We start from the raw sequence: 21099 nt of genomic DNA, 5'->3' as shown, positions 1-21099 counted from the left end.
TGCCGGCGGTGTGTAGTGGTAGACGGTCACCATTCACTCATGCTTCATTCCAAAGTAACTTTCTTCACACTTCTTTTGATGCACCTGCTACACCGTTTAGGTACCAACCATTGAGGTTGAAAGTAACAGCATCATTTCTGACCTTTCAGGCAAACGGTAAAAATCGAGGATGGGGAAGGACAAAAATACAAGAGAAAGGGGGAAAAGGTGGAATCCCACCAACTTTAAGAGGTTTGAAGAAAGCCTGAAACCATAAATTACAAGTTCAATTTCCGACTTTCGTCCCCAAATGAGCAAAATTCCACAGAGCGCTGTCTTCTCCCTTTCAGTACCCTGCATTAACAAACAAAAGGTGTTATTATCCTCAGTGAGCACCGAAGAACATGCTCAAATTCATGCTTTGATCTTGCTTTGCGAAGAAGATGTTCAAATTCATGAGCTCCCATCTTCCAAAGGCAGGATTTTCTATCTTTTCTGTAAATATTTGAGGGCAGCACCACCCTTTTTTTCCCTTTTAGATCGGCAAATCAGGCAGATTACGCCGATCATATCCTATGGCATTGTTTGAATGAAAAATCGTTCAGGACGGTAACATTTGGGGTTCTGATAATCTAACTACATTAAAAATTGAACACAGATGAATCTGCAGGTAGAGTTGAAAGACCCAAAATCTCAAAAACTGTAGGGTAACCAGTTACTCCCCTAATGGACTTGGCTATGTAACTTCATTCTCTAAAACTTTAGAAGAGTCAAGCCTCCGTTGTTCGATGGATATATGGTCAGTAGTCACAGATAGCTGCACTGCATACTTGTAGCACAGTGGCAAGGAGGACACGTTAAGTGCAGGTCTCCCTTCTATAATTATAATTAGAAAACCATGCCCCACCTAGATCAGGTGATGTACCTCCTTGGATTTGCTTTTTCTGATCTTTAATCTCGTTAAGGCAAAGAAACTTGAATCGGTGAAAGCAAAAGAGAAAGAGGACAAGGAGAATGGAATAAATAAGTGCGGTGTGTAGTTTCTTACCTTTGCCGCTACAGACCTTCCTGAGGAAGGAAAGGAAGACAATGATGAGGGCAACGCCAGCGAACAACCCGATGATTATGGCCAGCGTCTTCCCCGCCTCATCTCCACCCTGTGAATCTGCAACAACCCAGAAAAAAACGAGGGGAAAATTCCTCAGACACCCACCTCCATGTCTGTATAAAGCACAACAGCGTCTAGCTGGTTTGGCATAGTTTAAAATGTCTCCACTGTAACATGGCTTTCCTGTTGTTTTGCTATGCTTTAGTATCATTTACAAGTAAACTAAGTTACTTTTTCAAAGTGTATAAATCGTAGTTCCTGTACTGTGAAATTGATTATACACATGTGTATAACAAAAATTGAAATCATCCTTTACTGCCGGATGATGCCAAATGACTAAATATTATATGTACGTAACATTATACTAACTTGAGCGAGTAGATGTCAGGTCACCCCAATGCTTTACTAACAAAAATCCCTATGAAAAACCACTGACAATGGTTAAGAGGTAAAACTTGACCTGAACCCTTACAAGAAAATCTAAAACCCCTTGGATTTACCTCCTCTACTTACAGATATGACTTTGGTGGACCATGGGAATGATGACATTATATATTGTTGCGGGTGCTATCTTGAAAAAGGTTTTGCTTTTCTTCTCTTCCTTTAAAACTGGGGAATCCTTCACGAGCCAGACCACTTTATATAATAAATGTCACAGGAAAGAAATGTTACACCATAGTAAAAGGTGTCACATAAGACCAAAATCTACCACAAAGAGGGACAAAGGGGTAAACTGTATGTGATGAATTTCTTATCTTCGAAGTCGATGGGCCATATTTCATGATAAAAAATCGTTAGGTCTAGACCCTGAAATGTTATCGGATCCGATTTTTAACTTGTGAAAGGACCTCATTATGCCTACCTCATATCCATTTTGAAGTCCCATTGTTTTAGTTTTTGTTGAAACAGGGCCACGTATATGTGGTACATATGATTCGGGCTAGATGAATTAAAGAATTTATACATCTCTAGTTGACGGATGAGATGCATTAAAGAATTTAATGAAACAATTCCTATTTGTTCAAGATATAATAAAGGGAGTGCATGGGGTTTGGGCCTTGAATTGCTTTTCGACTCCAAATCATAAAAATCAGGAGAGAGATGAGCACCTACGTCTATGTTTAAACGGAAACTGAAAAGGTCATTCACTCTTTATTCATATCCTATGAGTGGACACAATCTTCATGCCTATGAAATTCCACTTATTTAGATTGTTGAACCAAGTTCTACAAAAATTCATTATGTTCATTCAAATGGACCTCCTATTGGGGAGTTGGCTTTATAGGTTCTACGCTATAAAGATTAACTTGTCTGGTCAGAGTTTGGGGATCAGAGAAGAATCTTGTGCGTTCTACATTTAAGACGTAATTGCGCAATTTAGATTGCACATGAATTAACTTAAATAAGAAGCATCACACATTTCCTTCACTATACATTATTTTTTAGTTTCCTTACTCATTTTTACTTTTATTTCACTCATTTTAGATGTAATCGAACATCAAAAACTACATTTATTAATCGAGAAGGAAAATAAAAAAGAACCTCCTAAACGACTGAAATGGCGTCATTGATCATCTCAGACACGTACGTATCCTTGTGACGCAGATGTCTATATACAGAGAGAGAGAGAGAGAGAGAGAGAGAGAGAGAGAGAGAGGGTCCGGTGGAGCTCACCGTGGCTGGCATGGGAGTAGAGGCCGGCGGAGGAGTAGCGGGCGTAGCACTTGCCAAGGTAGACATCGCCGGAGAGAGCCGACCCGCAAACCTCCCTCAGCCTCTCCACCGCCTCCGTCACGCACTGCGTGCAATCCCCCGAGCTCAGGTCCCCCAGGCACTGCGCCTCCCCAAGCACAAACCCCGAGGAGCTCGCCGTCCGAAAGTACGACCCTCCGGAGGAGAGCTGGCGCAGCACGTCGTCCCGGCGGCCGAGGAAGTCGGAGTCGTAGGCGTTGGCAGCCGAGGAGCTGCACTTCTTGTAGATGAGGGTGGTGTCTAGCACGCCGAGGAAGGTGGCGTTGTCGTACTTGACGAAGCAGGAGTCGAGCTGCAGGGAGGCCCCGCAGGCCTGCGGGCAGAGCGGGTGCAGCTGCCCGATGGCGTCCTGGACGCAGTGGGAGCAGTCGCCGCCGCCGGCCGTGAGGTCGCCGCGGCATTGGAAAAGCCCGGTTATGGTAGTCGGGTCCCCGTCTTTGCCGACGGTGAAGTGGGCGTATAGGTCGGAGAAGGCGGCATTGGCGAGGGAGGCGAGGACAGAATCGAGGTTGGACTGGTAGGGCGAGGGGGTGAAGTAGCGCTGCTGCGAGCACCCGCCATAAATAAAGGAATACGAGGAGGCGGAGCGTATGGTGGCAGGGAAGAAGCTGATGAAGAGGAGGAAGAAGGGAAGGAAGGAGGAAGAGGAAGGTGGCCTTGGAGTTGGCATTTTTCCTTTTGCCTTCGGGTTTTGGATGGAGGATGGGCCGAGTCGAGAAAGAATGTGGGGATCAATTGATTCTCTCTCGCTCTCTCTCTTCTTTTCCTGCTCCACTATCTGCTAGCTCCCCTTTATCCTCCTTTCTTCCTCCTTTTTGTCCGCCCTTTCCTTTCCTTATCTTAGGTGAGAAAACTGAACGGCTCTTCTCTCTCGATGCGAGGCAAGGAATGGTGGAGGAAAGGCGGAGGAGAACGGTCGGAGGAGGAGGAGGAGGGCGGGGAAGGACGAGAAGGTTACGAAGGGTGGTGGTGGTGGCGGAGTCTCATGAGCGTGAGGCCGCGGACCCTCTTCTAAATACTTCTCTTTGTATCTGCACATCTACATGTACGCATCAATACAATTTAACCACCCAACCGCTAGAGAGAGTGTTAGTACCTATTGTTGGTTGCTCCAGGCAGTATGGGTTCTCCCTCTATGTTTGTCGTGTGGCTTCTTCCTAAACTCATGTTCATAAGAAACCAGCAGAGAAGCCGCTAAGACTTACCAGACAGTAAAAATCACAAACCAATTGGTATTTCTAATTCCTGAATCAACTCAGTTGTTGACGCGTCTGTGTCTTCATATGCACCTCAATTACGCAGGCAATGAAGTCGACGAGGCAGTCGCGGAGCCAGAAACCCACTTACTTATAAGACCACTGACATACATGAAAGTCACCAATATGAAAATAAAGAAATTTTTGTGGAGCTCACATGGGAGATCCCCACCGCGGCAAGGCACTTCATTAAAATGCTCCCTTCTCGTGTAAGATTTATAACTCTCAAACGAAAACTACAAGATTCTAGCTAATAATCTTAAAATGGAGCACCAGTTCAAGGCCAGATCGGTTGGCAGATTTCAAAACTCCCTCATCCATTGCTGAACGTCCATATTATTGAAGCGGCTCTGGCAGTAGACAGGTTGAGTGGGTACATGTAGATAGGGTGGTCCTAAGCTCCAATGGCGGTTGCAAATGAGTTGGGTGTCGTGCCCAATTAAGCCACATAAAGTGGCATGGCGTCCTACAGCTTTCATGACCAAAAATCAGGATGATGTCCGGTGACATAATAGATGAAATATTTCAACTTTTAGGCCCACATCGGTGCATTACTCCAAGTTATGTCCATCAACCGTATGGGGTAAGTGCCCTAAAATCCGGCGGGTTTTTGGGGTTCACAAAGGTGACACCCTTTCATCCATCGACCAAGTATTTATTTTTTGATGTTTTAGATGAAGAACCCACTCGAGGCCCATACTCAGCTACTTAGTGAGCCTGTGATTACTTTTATTAATTGTAGTATCTTCTGAATCGGCTTCATTCATTCTTTGAAGCACATTCATTAAGACACTCGCGTAGCGTTCCTACTGCCAACAATTAGATGAATCTAAACACCCACGGGACCGAATGGAGCCCCAACCACATGCAGCTAGGACGATCGACGTTACTTACAATGCGGTGGGCAGTTGGGAAAGCTTACTGTATCGAGCTTTCCCTGTTTTACAGGCAAGAGAAGTGGTGATGCGGAAAGAGCATTTTGACAGCTGAGAAAAAACTTTGGGGAAAGCGTTGGGATTTTGTCGCCTCATGAAAAAGGGATTCCATAAACCTCTTTAAAAGAAGAGCAACTTCTTCTCCCTCCCGGAATCCTTTCTTCTCCGCCATGAATGCCCCAACAGGTCAAAGCCACTCGCAATGCCAACAAACTACAACGTACCTCATAATATTTATGCATTGTAGTTGGTGGTGTCGCACAAACCGGTCAAGGAAAGCAACGCCTCATGGCTGATCTGTTTTGGGAGGAATTGATCATAACTCACAACCCCATCGGAAGATGACGTCGCTTAGAGAACTGAGATTACCAAAGAATTAGTGAGGAAGCCACCTTTTATACCTACAAGTCCTGGGTTCAGTTCATGCTGAAAACTTACTACTTCTCCGGCTCTACTAAGCTATAGTACTCCGTTTTCATTTACGTGCTGCAGAGTGAACTGATTAATTATATTCCGTCGTATTCTACGCACTAACTCGAGAATAAACCGAAAAATAAATTAAAAGGCAGGTGTTATATTGAAAAATGGCTTTCGAATCAGATCGGCCCATTCAGCTTCCTGAATTGGTTGTGAATTCGCAAAGACATTAATATATCTATTTTAGAAACATTTATAGAAAATATATAAAATTTAGTTAAACGTAAGAAAACTCTTTTGAAGTATATTTGGTATAGTAAAAATAATGACATGAGACACTCATGAATCGCCCACGGAATTGAATCTGTTTGCTACAAATTTCATTCCGATTCATCTCGCTGACTTTTACTTCTCTACAGAGGACAATTTACAAGAAAAAGTCCAGTACGCCACATTAGCAGCCATGGGAAGCACCTGCTCTCTCTTGACTTGCTTTTTATATATGTTTGTTTATATAATCTTGCACATATTTATATATATGGACCCCTGACTTGAAGTATGTATAACATGTTTTCATTGATACTTTTTTTATTCCCCACAAGTTATTCATTTAGGTTGACCGAAGGGGTATATAACATAGTTGGCCGGATTGACGGTAAGTGAAACCCAATCGTTAGTTTGATCAACCTGCTATCATGGGAGCTACTGAGCCTGCTCTCCAAATTACACCTTCAGATTGCCCGCCGGCCCGCAAAGGCCTACGACTCTGCATCTCTTTCTCTCTCTCTCTCTAATAAACAAAATATTTTGAAGTCGGTCACTGATGGTACTTCGGAAGCAAACATTATGCCCAAAAGTTTGTGAATAAGTAGCTGTGAAAATGATATTGGTGGGCACCATTTGATCGAATGCAATATTAGCAATATATATTCATTATGAAGAAGGCAGCAGTACCAGATGTTGGTGTTCAGGAGTTGGCAAGGATCGAGCGACGCTTGGAGTTGGAGGGAATCACGACGAGGAGGGTGCATGCCTAACATTGAGTCGAGTGATTTAGGGGTTCAAGTTGTAGTACTACTGTGTGTGGGGAGCGCACCTTGAAGCACTCTTCTATCTTTTGCAGTCTTAAGAAAATGTCTTGGCCTTTAGTCCCAGGATCCAAGACGTAGAGTGTGACAACGGCATCGCCTCATCATGATTCATCGTGCTGACTGGTGATTTCACAGCATTTACAGAGAAAATTATCTACGCATTGACTGCTGTACAGAAAAACCTCTCCCTTCGAGAGAGAAAGAGATAGCTTTTTTTGAATCTACGTTATTGACTAGTACCAGATAAGCTGCTTTTCTACTGTGATTTTACATCAATAATCGAGTCCAAACGAAGTTTCTCGTGTACAATATTCAACGCAGAAATAATTATTCTTAGGATGACCAAGCGTTTTTGCCCTCGAATTTCAAGCGTAACAATCAGTTAGGTCCCTATTTTTGCTGTTATGGGCAGAGATCGATGTCCTAAGAAAGCAGCCACTATATAAATAGGGATATTAATGGGTCGGTATTATTCGATTGCCCTTTCAAAGCAGGCTGAAAATCCTGTGAAAGGATGGGATCCTGATTCCTGATTTTGGTTTGCAGTTTTGTGACCGAAATCCTAATATGGGTTCACGATCCGATCACCCAATCACATGCAATCCTCAGATCTTACGCCTGTCAGATCCAGAAAATTCAGGTCTGAGCCCAAGAGCAGATCCAATTGGGAAGGATCTGGTAAAGAGCAGATTCAATCCAAGTTAATTTACATCGTTACAAGGTAAGATATGCCTCATAAAATGTGTCTTTCTCTTCCCTACTCATATTTGGGTATGGCTTAATTTGAATTAGAATGGAAGTGGATTCTAACATTGAAGGGAAAACAAAAAGACAGCTTATTAAAGTTTTTTCATGTAACCAAATTCATATGTCCATGGAATTTAATTAGATATCTATTGGATTCAGTAAAATAAACTTTATACAATATTATTCTGCATTTAGTAATTGAGCGTGAATGATCTTACTGAATCCAAATACTTTGGTCTATATACATGTCAAGTATCACACTCTATCAAAACCGTTTACATGCATCCCTGCGTGGCAGAGGCTCCCACTAATTGTTTTCATCTCTTATTTTCTTTCTGCTGTACTCCCGTTTTCTGGGTTTTACTGTCTACATGTTACAATTCTAGCTTGACAATACATATTGAAATTAAGCAACTGATCTGGCCATCTGAAACAGTATGTGATAATTTGAATCCTATGTTCATATGTTACAATAAAAATCTGGACATACTTCAGAGTGGAAGCGCCAAAGATATACTTTTAATTAGTTACTTCTAGCTTCGCCGGGTATTACACTACCAAGAATATTGCAACCAAGTTCACTGCTGGAGTGCAGTTTCATGATATCAAAAACAAAAAAGCCTCCATATTAACATCTTAACCATTTGGGACCGCCAAATATTTCAATTTGTCCAATATTTGTATTGATGAATACAAGGCAGGTGTTGACTTTAAATGTGGTCGTATGCCACATTTCATTGCCAAGTCTTGTGTAGCATGTCTGCATATATATATATATATATATATATATATATATATATATATATATGCATGATCTTTCAGGTAAAGAATCGGACTCAACGGGATTCTGATTAGGTTCAGCCCTATTGGACTTGGTTAATCACAACGGGGAAAGCCGTAATTCGTTAGCAGATCTCCTGGAAAAGGCCGGAGGGTCGTCGATCGGCAGCATTATTTAATTCTTAGCGCCGCCCCCCGCGATTGTAGCACGAGAAATCTTTTTGGTTTTTCAAGTTCCTGATTCATGGTTGACTGGTCGAATCAGGACCTTTATTTTGTTTTACACATTTGAAAAATATTGCCAAACAAAAGAGAAGATACGTCCATAATTCGCTTTGTTCTGACCACCAAATAATATATTTTCTGTTAGAGATATTTTTATCATGGTTTATTCACTGTATTTAATAACAAACATATTTCACATGTAAAAATACGGCAAAATGTTTAGTGGGTATGACCGTTTGAAGCCTGGTTGGCAGACTCTTCAGGTTGGCTCCAGAATCGCCCAAACCATCTCGAGTCACCTGGCCATGAGTTAATTTTGGCCCGACTCGTCCTTTACTTGGCTCGACTCAGACTAATTCAATGCTGACTCGCCCGATTCGGCTACAGTGATTTACATTGTGGTTATTTTAAATCTCGATCAAGTTAACAAGTCAACTTGCTGACCTAATGAACTCGTCATTTGTCGATCCAAGTTGGAGTCACTGAGTTTTATGGTTGAAAGATGCTGATAAGTTGAAGAAGGTTGTTCAGTTCAAATATAACCAGCGTAAATCAAAGTGGTGGCATTTTTCAAAGGATGCAGAGAATGTGGCACCGTGGGCCGTAGAGAATCGGCCGGAATGAGCAATTGTTTTATTGTGGCAGGGTTTCTGAAAGGTCAGCTACCGGCCGCTGCATCATCTCTGTCAGGGCCATAATAAAAACGCCCATATCGGTAACATCTATGTCACTTGAATGCAGTCAGGACAGGACTCTTTTCAAAATTTGAGTGTAGGTATGACAAACAAACGCATATATTTACTATTTAACAAAAAAATAATTAAAATAAATAAATAATTAAAAAAATTATTTTGCTGTGTCCCGTACTAGTACTTGTTTCCAGTCGTATCAACGAGAATGTGGCGCCCTTCCAAACTAGGTTCGAAGGGAATGATATAAAGTAACATTGATGCTAACATTCCAAAAAATATCTAGCAGTTTTTTTTTTTTTTCTGAAGATCAGGAATCATTTCAAGATAAATGAATTCTACATTATTAGGCTCTTTATAATGTAATGGCCGTAGCGGATCACCAATGTAGCTGGTCTACACATTAATTAAGCCTTTAAAAATCCCATTGCAGTAAAGATAGACCTGGTTTTAGTCCCACCGGGTTCATAATGTCTCTCAGTCGAAAAATTCTAGCTCCGCCACTGAAGCCTTAACATTTCCGTTGTTTAAATCTCTTTTGATGATGTTTCACTTGGTGGTCCGGCCTCGCCTTCAGTCTCAATGCACTAATATGCATTTAATAAAAGCATAACTCCGGTCATGACTTTTAACAGGGAGGTTGCTTCCTTATGTTTCCTTAACCATTTACTTAACCATAGTTAAGATAGCAAGAGAAGACGAATATCTCAGAAGTACAACTATGAATAATGAATTTGTCAGCTACATTAAAGGCAAAATCGACTTGTCAATTACATATTAAGTTTAGAAATGATTTAGATAAAGAAAATTTGTTCAACTCGAAGTGCCTCCTTTCCATTTGATTAGTAGATGCGTGGATCGCATTCCATAAGGCATCCCTAGTCACTAACGAGTGTCCCCGTCCACAATATGTCTCATTAAGGACGTCCCCATGTTCACAGCTTGCTGGTACACGAAGAAGGAAACCCTGGAATTGATTGCGAGCGAAAAGACAAACAGCTTAATTGATATGTTTGAAATTTAGAATCTTTGAATCATTATAAACTGGTATAAATATGCAGGAGCTGGCTTGAGCCACCTTGTTAAGGAACAAAACTTACGTCTCTAAATTGGGTTTTGATGAATTTTTTAAATGAACGGATTTTGTTTTCTCGGTACATGAAATTCAATTTAGACATCAATGTCTAATGTTTTTCTCTTAAGTTTGCACATAAAATTATTCATCATCTGCGACATGTGTGTGGCAATCAAATAAAACAAGATATTAAGAGGTATGCATAAATGACGTGTATGAGACTACTTGTTAATTTGGACAATTTTGATTAATCACGCACTATCCTCACTAAATGCCCTTTAATAAGTATTTCTATGAAGAGGGAGATAAACTCACAAATCTTGTCTTGTATATCTCTCATTAATCTAATCCTTATTCAATGTTACAAAGATATACAAAAGCTCGTCACCAACTTGTATAGATGAGTAGCACTGCGTACTAATATCCCTCTTTTTAATCCTTACAAAATTAAGTATATATATATATATATATATATATATATATATATATATATATATATATATATATATATATATATAAAAGGTAAATCCAATCCACTAACATCTCCACCGATCGTGCCTTTCCAGAAGCGGAAGCGGACGATATCCAGATCACCATATCGTTTGCTGTCCCTTTTCATGCTCTGTTAATTTTGGCTTGGCAAGAAAACTTCGGACACATTGTGACCCTCTTTAATGAATTTTTACTTACCAATCAGATCGAGAGTGAGCTGCGACTAATGTTACATATCATGTGCTTGATACATAGGGCCCCTCATATGTCACCAATTGCCTTGAGGGGCAGGGGAGGAGCCAAGAATTTTTTCAAGGGCGAGCCAAACCGTCGCAGGTCAGGCCAACAGGAGCGACGGGTCGGGCCAAACTAAAAAAATTTGATTTTTTCAATATAATTTTTTTTTTCCTGCGCTCACCAGGGTCATGACCTAAGCGCACCCCCCCCCCCCCCCTGTTGAGGGTTATAGCACAACCAGCTAAGCGACTCACAAAAAAAAGGGTTTGGATTTTGAATCTCTGTGATCATTGTCAGTGCGCCACTCTCCCGAGCTAGCTGTTTGAGTGGTATACTCTATTCTCATCAAATTGAATTGTGTAATTGTAAGTTTATGGATTCCAAAGCAGCTCTAGACCCCAAGAACAAAAGGAAAGGAGGGGACCTCGGCCTCTTCCGCTCATTGGCAAGATGTCACTAATTTTGTTGGGAGTGAAGATATTGCAGTCATGATCCCCCAGCTAAGCTTTTCATTGGAAGATATTGCCGTCGTGATCCTTCAACATCAAATGAGAAAGACAAAAGGCCTTGTGGCACCCAATTCCTCAATGCCACCTTTCTATTGTCACCTACTCTCCCCTCTTGTCTTTGTTGCTTAAAGACCCCTTTGTTTTTTCTGCTTATTCCTTGAGTAGGTGCATTTAACTTTACTCTTCTCTCTCCCATGCAGTGTTGGAAAATAATCGAAGAACTTTACCCCCCCTCTCTCGGAAAATTGACCTAAAGTTACCACCCTTCGCGGTCGATCCAACAGAGAAAGTTGATATGACGTGTTGTCTATTTAGCTTCCGATTAATGTAAAACATTAACCTTGAAGTTAGGGCAAGTAAAACAAAATAAAATATTCAAACCGTCTGAAGGCCTTATCAAGTTGTTTATCTAACAAGATTCACGATCACCGACAAAATGTAATTAATCCGTACAATACCTTCCCATCTGAGACAACTTTTTCCCACTATATGTTACATTAAGCAAATTTTCATGTTGGTCTTTAAATTTTACTTCACGCCATTGTGGGTCTCTCATGAATCTACCACAAAGATTGAAACAAGTTCATTAAACAATAGTTGTAGTGTGAATCTACTACAAAGATTGAAACAAGTTCATTAAACAATAGTTGTAGTGCTTGATGAACCTGCTTTAAATTTTGAAGCAATTTCATAAGATACTTACAAAATGTCTCTGCTACCAAACTACTCCTTAGAGCTCGGCTTAAAGAAACAATACGTGGGTGTTGCATGAATTTACCTCAAACTAAGGTATATTTATGGGACACTTGTTCAAGTATCTCATAAATTTATTTCAATTTTAGAGAAGTTTTAAGAACATTTATACTTTATTCCTAATGCCAAATATCCCCTAAAAGCATCATAAATTGTTGTTAATTAAAAGAAACATGAATTGTTGCTTCACCATAAACTCTAGCTAATTCTTTCATGACGACTTTTTGTCTGGAGATATTTTAAAAATTTTCACCACCCAACACATAACACATAAGAAAGTAGTAAATGCAGATGGAATCCTTTGCAGCCGAAGTCTTTGAGAGTGGAGCTGAAACAAAGGAGTATGGGGTTTGAAGCAAAGGGCGCATGGAGACCAAGCCGTAGAAAAGTATGAGCCTACCATGAAAGCTTTTGGCATTGTTATGAGCCCACTAAGTATGCGTCTAGCTGTCCAGCTTCTCCAACTGGTTCTTTGTCCAGAATCGACCCCTTTGAAGCTCACGAAAGCATTCCACTACAACCACCTGCCTCTTCCTAGTTCCCACCACATCTCAAATACTTCTTTCTTCTGTTTGTTGAGGTGGGAACAAGGACATAACGATCTTATCATCTCATCACACTTGCGGATAAGAACAAAGGCTATGAGGAATGCGTGCATTTCACAGCTCGTAGCATGTGAAAATTGTTTCTCAAGTATGAAAGGACAAGCTTTCGGACCAGTTCTCTTAGTGTTTGATGTTTGCTAATTGTTACATGATGTGGTAGTGATATGCCTAGCACCAACTCATATATACAAGAAGAAAGTGGAAGTGCTTCCTAAGAACTTACAAGGAGTACTCATGGGCACACACATCCACACATGTAGGACCTTAGGTTCGAGTGTTGAACGAGCTTTGATATCATACCGAACTATTCTGGGCTTGAACCCCTACTCTAGCAGATCCCAACCCGCCTTCTAACAGTTTCGGCTCCAGCCATCAAAAGGCTAGGAACCAAGACAACCATTTATTTAATAACTCTCTTTATAAGCCCTTGAATATGTCTAACAATCTTCAATACATAACTAAATTTTTTTGGGTATTACATAGGTCTCTCTGGTAAGGCCATTTACTTTCATGGAATTGACATTTCTTTGGTGAAGTTAGGCATCTTTTTATTTTTTATTTTTTATTTTGGGTGAGTAAGAGAAGTACATAATTCATTCTGCTACTCAGAAGAGAGCCAAAGCTCTCACCCAACTCTTTGTCTCCTTAGGACATAGGGCTTGCTTTCGGTGCCTCCTGGTACCGTCCCCACCGGACTTAACCTGTGCAACAAAGGAATTGATGTCTTAAGAATTTAAACCGAAAACCGGCTGTCTATCAATCCCTTCCCCAACCATTGTGCCAATCATAGAGGACTTTCCTTTTTTTTTTTTTTGTAGAAGTTCAAATTGAACTTCTTTTTGTAGGTGTATATCATTTGACTATAAATGTAGACAAATTTATTGGACAATTCCATTTTGATGTCATATTCATACAGCTTGTATCCACGCATATCCTATCAAATAAAGCATTGGTTTGAGTGGAACAACAAATTTATAATGATTACACGTGGTATGCATTGGTGCTTAAAGGGTCCATATTAACCTTATCAATATTGTTCAAATCAATCTGAATCAGCTATTCCCATCAAATTAGTAAGTTCGGCGGATGATTCAAGATTGCCATGCAGCATTTTTTCTAATTGCTTAATAGATCAATTCCCGGATCGGCAGCTTCCTTGATTCGATTCGATTCGATTCCAAAACCAATTTTACAGCACCTAAACCTTATACCACTAGGATTAACGATCCAAGTCAAGATATGATATATAGGCAGTCGATGCTTAGTTAAAGGCAAACAGATCAGAAGAGTTTGAAAACCGTGCTGCATTAGTTGGTCCTTAGCTACTTAAAAGATGCAACAACACATGCCTTCACTGTTCATCTCCGCATTTCCCCAAAGAAGAGTACACTGAGTCCTTAACTTGTTACATAAATGGCATTTCAGCGCACTGAACACTATTATGCTCAAGTATAATAAATAATTGCTTCTTGGTATGCCCATTTATTTTAATATTTGGCCAATTGAAGAAAGAGCCATTTGTCGACGGCTGAAGGACCCTGCAGACACTACCTTTCTTAAATAATAAATCAACATATATATATGGTATGCCTTAATTTATGTAGTATTTTAGTGACAGAAATTAGAAGGAGAAGACCAAAACCCTAAAACCAAAAACCAGATCCAACCCATTTATTTATGTCTCAAGATCAGCGGTGTTCCTCTTAAGTTGGAGGAAGAAAGGCCTGAAAGACGAACTGGTGTTGGACTTGCAGAACAGGAACGACCAAGTTAACTAATTGAATGGTCTTATTAAATCAATATTCAAACATGAAAATGATAGATGTGCGGTTCGTTTCTTCGCAAATTTGTTGTCGCTTTGCTTCTGCAATGTTGATAAGCTAGCTGGAGTTGGGCAGACGTCTACCATCTTATGTCAACAAAAACGACATTTTTTGGGCATTGAATTCTTGATCTCTTCCAACTTACAATGTCTTATGTCCAAACCTTTTGGCAAAGTCGACTAGGAGGTCTTGTTTTATCTTTCACATAAAAGATAATGCTTATAATCGGTAATATCTGGACAACATAAGCATGGGCATTAATTTGCAAAGTTACGTTTTAATTGACTTTTGTATTTGCATATATTTCAGAAAAAAGAAAAATAATCCGGTTTGTCTCATAACGGGGTTCAATATCAGTACATAAAGATTACAGAACAAATTATGGTAAAAAAAACCAAGGTCTATAAATTTATAAGCTTTTTTGAAACTTTTTTTTTTATATAAAAGTATTTTCAAGTCCTATTATACACATGGAATGTTACATGCAATTTCAGGTGTTGATGTTGGCATTGGTATTGGATTTAGCAAATCAACTTGAACCAACATGAACGTCTGATTGGGCATGCTGATCCCTGCCTATCCTTCATATAATGAACCATTATATTGATATTTATTGATGCTATGAACCATGGCAATTGGTTGTTGGGCAGCATGTTTACAAATTCTTGAGGAATTTAAGAAGTCATATTTTTAGGTCCTGTCACACACGGGAGGCGTAAAAAGGGCTTTAGTTGCAGCCCGTATCTAATGAAGATTAACAAGATCCAGTATTGAACTTGAGTTAATGAGTTGCCACTGACCTCAAAAGTGCGAAACAACTCTAAAGCAGCATGTTTTTTAGGTCAAGAGGTGGTTAACTATGGATCTTTTTTGGCATAATCGGCTATCTGTGTGCGTGTGTGTGTAGAGAGAGAGAGACAGAGATGAATAGAACCAGTTAAACAATTTGACTACTTCTATTAGTAAAGATCTGGTTATTCAAATGATTCATTCATAGGTCTAAATCTCCTTCTTTTCAGGGAAAAGAAGATAAAAAGAAGCAGAAGTGATTATCAATTTATCATGACTACAATTTTTTTCAAAGATGTAAAGATATAAATCTATATATGGATGAAAACATACAGGAGCCCCCTTTTGTTCCTCAGATTTGTTAATCATAAAGGGATGTCCTGCCAACATGAAGCACTATAAAATATTGAGGCAGATTCATGGAACATTACATTACATAAACAACCTTTCAGGAAAAGAAGATGGTTAGAAACATGTAAAAGAAAAAAAGTTGGTGAGAAAGTGAGAAGGGAAAAAAAAGAATCTCTTTCTTCCTTCGGGTTCTTCCTTTTCATCACATGCATGCATCCTCTTCACTTCAAACAAATGAATTCTAGAGAAGAAAAGGAACTCGAAAAGCATGCTGAAGCATGGCTTTTGAGGTGTGCCCCTGTGACCATTTGCAATCTACATACCTATAAAGGTCACTTTAAGCATTTTTTTAGGCTAAATCAAGTTAGTCATGTTCACAAATAACACATTGACACAAACAGAAAGAAAAGAAAATGTCCCGCAATGAGTGGCAGATCTCACTCATGCACATGCGTTCTCGCAAAAGCCCAAATTTTCCCGAAAACCGGATAATGTTGGATAACATTCTGTGAACCACAGTATGTTCCAGCTTCTCCCCATTATGTCTGGATATATAACAAAGATTTGGTGGCAATTCTGTGGGGGCAGATTTTAGCATTTAGTGTATAGTCTCTATATATTCAGGCCTTCTTTTCTTTTCCTGGTCTTCAAAAAGATGCCTGCATTGAGACAAATGCTGAGTTGCTGTGCAGCTTGCAGTTATGTCCTGTGCAACAGGTTGAAAGCGTAATCAAAGCTGCCATTATAGCAGCAATATGAAGCCAAAAAGGAGGAGAAACGGATACATAATTTGAGGCCCGTTAACAAATTATTGATATTAGTGATGCGCCCAAGACATGCCAGTGCAATAATTTATGGGCATGGGCCCAAATGGACCCAGTGGAACAACTCAAACAATCAAGTTGAGATTATTATCGGGACTACCTAATCTATCCCAACAATTCATGTGATTTTGTTTAGCTTCGGTGGCACCATCCAGGTGTGTACAAGACACCTGGCTCGGCCTCTCAATCTATAACGGAGCTACAGTGTGACTGGTGTGGGCCAACGCCTATGCTAGGCCTTCGAAAATCTCATTAGACCTGGTTTCAGTCACATGCGATGCTACTATTGGACCTGAGTTGGCGAGAATCTCAGTCAAAAAATCCCGACTCAGCTACTGCTTTTAACTTAAAACTTTCAAGTTGAAAGGAGTCAGTAGATAGGCATCAGCTAATTTGGCAAGACAAGATGGATAACTTGAAATATGAGCACCAAAAACTTATGAGAACCAGTGTTGTTAACATTGGGAGGTGAATCATTTAACAAAAAAATTTCAAAAGAATCGATCGGCCAATGCACCATGTGATCTGAAAAGTTGGAACAATCGAGTTTTGCCAATGTAGCTGCTCAGGCCATGTTTGACGGGACTAGGTGTGAGCCCTCCTATCATGTCAGGTCGATGTGATAACTATTTTAAGTTGTCAATCACTTGATAGAAGTCATTCTTTTGGTTCTAAATTAGCAAGTAGACTTCATTATTTCTAAAATGTCAATTTATGAGCAATCAAATCAATAATTTGATAAAATTCTCTTTTATATATATATATATATATATATATATATATATATATATATATATATATATAAAGTGCTTCTGCATCATAAGTGAACCTATTTAAAGAGATTTCACGTTTTAACGCCTAGTTGGTCTTAGCCAACTATTTCTACAGTATCTTATAGGGCCACCAGAAATATATTATTAGTGCCGGTTATGATTATGGACCCAACAGTCTCCTAACATATATATGATACAAGAATATCATATGCTTATCATGGCTGTCCAGGCATCTGATCTGAGGGTGTGAAATTCAAAAAGCACCTCTCTTCAACAACCCTTATTCCTTTGAAATTCTTGACACCGTCAGTTTTTCACTTTTAAAATTCAAACTCCCGTCAACTGTTTTTATGCTCCCTTTTTTTTTTTACTGTCTAAACTACTCTTGATACAACCGTTTAGATTATGTTTTTTTTTTTTTTTTTGAATATAAGAATCTTACTATCTAAGCCATCTAAGCACAACTCTCATAAGCCAGACGTCAGATTTTGGGTTAGTTTTTAGCATGTAACATGGATTTGAAAACTACATTGCTGAAATCCATTATTTGTTTAAACAGTAAGTGCTACAAAGCAGAGCCTTCAGGTGAAACCAAAGCTCCCTACCTTTCGCTTCTAGGGTCCAAAGCTACATGTCCTTGCTTGAAAGAGTTAGAGCATTATCATCTCACTTCCGAGAATAACTTCCATGAGAATCGAACCGGTGATGTTCCACCAACTCAACCAGTTATGTTGTGATCTTCGAAGCCAGTTTTGGATTTCATTCATTTTACGCCAAAGCCAGTGTTGTTAATATCATTTCCGACACAGTCAGCTCGATTTGTCTTCACTAAACGGGCCAAGTCTGAGCTCAAGCTAAGCTCAGGCAAGCATAGTTGAGTTAGAATACCTCTTGCCTAACCGCGGCCAATTGTCAATGCGAAAACAAAATCAATCTACTTGAGTTGAACTCATACTTTTTCAACTTTAAGTATGAAGGTACGAAAGTTTCTGGTTTGGTTTCATCGTATCACGATGGATCCAACTTGGTTTCCAAAATAATTAGCAATTCGCAATACGGCAGAAAACGAGATTGGCCTGATTTGAAAGATTTCTCATTCAAAAATGACAGTTAAAAAAAGAAAATATTAAAAAAAAAGTAACACTTATATTAAACTCTTCTTTTGTAGTGGGGGAGATATCTTCTTCTTTCCCTTATTTTTTTGAGTGATCTCTACTTGAGACCTATATGGGCTTGTGATTATTTTCTTTGGCTGGGTTTAGATGACTTCCTAAAAAACTTGGTTTTGTGAAAATAAAGTTTTTGAAAATTTGGTTAAAACCTAGTTTTGTAAACTTAGTTTGGATGACAAGTAAGAAACTTGGTTTAGAATAAAAAAAATATTCTTACAAGTTTTTCAGATCTTTTATGAAAACCAAGTTCTTAATGTCATCCAAACACTCTTGAAATAGTGTTTTGGGGCAAAATCAGGTTTTGCTGGTTCTACATTGTCATCTTAATACCTCCTTCAACTTGAGAGGACTGCATTTCAGTGTTTGTAGTTTGCATGAATAGTACTTACGAGAATCGAATTGATAATTGGTCTTTCATTGGTCCACAACCCTCACAAATTATGCTATGCCCCTAAAAACAACTCCTTTTCTAAAGCCAAAGATGAATTGGGAGAAGGAAAATCTATGATCAGCGTGATCCCAATTTGAATTTTTGCTTAAGTCCATTATGGATGTTCTTCAAAGATATTTTATGCATGTAATTTTTCCGTTTGAGCTTTTAAGAAAGCACCAACTTTGTCTCTTTTTTTGTTCTTAATGAATTGTCATTGAATGCTGAAAAGGCCTGTTTCGATGCAGGTTTCCCAAGTACTGCGGCTGGACCAAGCGTGCATTCAGTATGTACTTATAGTTGAAGGCTTAATAATTCCCATATTTTCTTCTTTACTAACACTTGAGAAGTGTATTAGCATTTCTTAGTTTTGGGTAGGCAGATTGCGAGACTGTTGAGTTTTAAAAGGCTCTATTGGCAGTGAACATTCGGTGCATATAATTAAGCAACCTATGAGTTAGATGAACCGAGACTCTATGTATACACTTGGTCGATCTCGAGCTGAAAAATGAATAATTTCTTTTAAATAAAAATAGTAATTTGAGTTGAGAAATTAATTATTTTTTAAAAATAAAAAATATAAATAATTATTATTAATATGGGAGGGATAGTTAAGTAAAACTGGGCGATGCTGGCCCCCAGCAATTAATCGGTAGGTAGGGAGAGAGACAGCCAAACGGTCGAAATTTTCGAAAATTCCGGGTCCGAAACAAAAGATGCCCAACTGGCCACATGCCCTTCCTCCACACTCCCCGAATCTTTGATACTCGACGGCCCCACAACTTCGCTGGACGAATTTCCATCTATGCCCTTGACGGTCGCCTCCCATCTCCAACTTGCCACTGTGAAAAGGCGAAAAAGGACGCATGCGTCATTTCAGGAGCTTTTAATGGGGCTAGCCGTCCAGGAGGTTATAGATCGCTTCGGTGGGAAAATAGGACCAAACGTTTCACAGATTTACCACAATGCCACCCAATGGGGTGACCATTTTAGTCCGGACGTTTACCTTAATAACTGTTGTGTCCTTGACTTCAGATCCCCCCGTTCCTCCTTTTTGCCTTTTTCTCGAGCACTCGAGCTATGGGAGTGAAGACGTGTGAAGTGGTTGGTGCTTGGGAGATTGAATCGCGCCTCTGTCATTCATGTGGTGGGGACTGGGGATAGCGTATTTTATCTAGAAAATTATGCCTTTTAACTTTTTTTTTCCCCCCTCAAGTGAGGATTCTTTTGGCGTGGACGAGCATGTGAAAACGATCCATGGCCGGTAGAATGACTGGTCTGTGTTTGGTGGGCATCCCCGGAAAAGATCTCTCGTATAGAATTTTGAATTTTTGGAGAAGAAAATGATAGAGAAAGGAAGAAGATGAGCTGGATTGATGCCTACCGGAACAAATGATTTTTAGGCGGAGCTTTAATTTTAAGAAATGGTGTTGGGTGTTTATTATGGTTTAGTGTTTTAAGAGCTTCGCGTTCACGTGATTCAGAGTTGAGAGTCTTCTCCGTGAGGCTTTTCGTCGACTTATTCTTAATTTTTCTCGAGAAATCTTCCAAAGATGAGATCACTTAAGAGATGCAATTGTTTAGATCTTTATAACCTTCAGTGGTAGCTGTAGCTCTGTTCAGTGGGAGGGGAAACATCGGTTTTTTCTTCATCTGAATGCCAAGAGACGTTTCTGCGATTACACACGAAAACGATGGTCATGGTGGTTTGCCTACTCTTTCAAGCCCATTTCCCCTTATTACAAGCAAGAGACATAAACAATAATATTACCCTTTTCTTCTTGCCTGCTTCCAGATAAAAAAAGGCATTTACTAGTAGTTTCTTGATAAAGAAGGGAGAAGAAAGGTCTGAAGATCGGAAACGCTTTCGTTTTTTTTAATCTGTTGAAAGCGGAAAAGGGGAAGCATGGGAAATGCAGAAACAGCGTGCAGTTAAAATCTAGGGTTTCTCTCTGCATTGGCTTTGCCTTTGCTGTGAAACACCGTCGTGTTAATTTCTCTATCTAAATCCCACCCGTCCAACAAGCTCATTTTTTCCTCTACCCCTCATCTGTGGCCGTCCATCCTGTAGTGGTCTTTCTTTTCACAAGTTTCTTTCTCTACCAATCCACCTCAGTCTTTTCAGACACTGCAACTCTTTCCCTCTCTTTCAGTCATCCTCAAGTGTAGTACTCTTCACTCTAGCCAGACAAGCTTATGCCCTTTTCTGCATTTTGCACCGTCCATCAAGATCAAGCTCCGCACTCAAGCCCCCAATCCACCCTTTATCTGTCACACTGCCCCACTC

General features: G+C 39.7%; 1 protein-coding gene across 1 annotated transcript; it reads right to left on the bottom strand.

The window, feature by feature from the left end:
* Positions 1-13: 13 nt before the first annotated feature.
* LOC116258359 (plasmodesmata-located protein 6-like) lies at positions 14-4170 on the bottom strand. The gene is made up of 3 exons (XM_031635479.2): positions 2762-4170; positions 1028-1144; positions 14-333 (listed from the first exon to the last, which is right to left on the bottom strand). The coding sequence occupies exons 1-3, from the start codon at positions 3507-3509 to the stop codon at positions 326-328; spliced, it is 873 nt and encodes a 290-aa protein (XP_031491339.1). The 5' UTR covers positions 3510-4170; the 3' UTR covers positions 14-325.
* Positions 4171-21099: the final 16929 nt, after the last annotated feature.

This window comes from Nymphaea colorata, chromosome 8 (genome assembly GCF_008831285.2).
Source record: "Nymphaea colorata isolate Beijing-Zhang1983 chromosome 8, ASM883128v2, whole genome shotgun sequence".
NCBI lineage: Eukaryota > Viridiplantae > Streptophyta > Magnoliopsida > Nymphaeales > Nymphaeaceae > Nymphaea > Nymphaea colorata.
The sequence above is the reverse complement of the archived record's forward strand: the minus strand, read 5'-3'. Positions and strand labels throughout refer to the sequence as shown.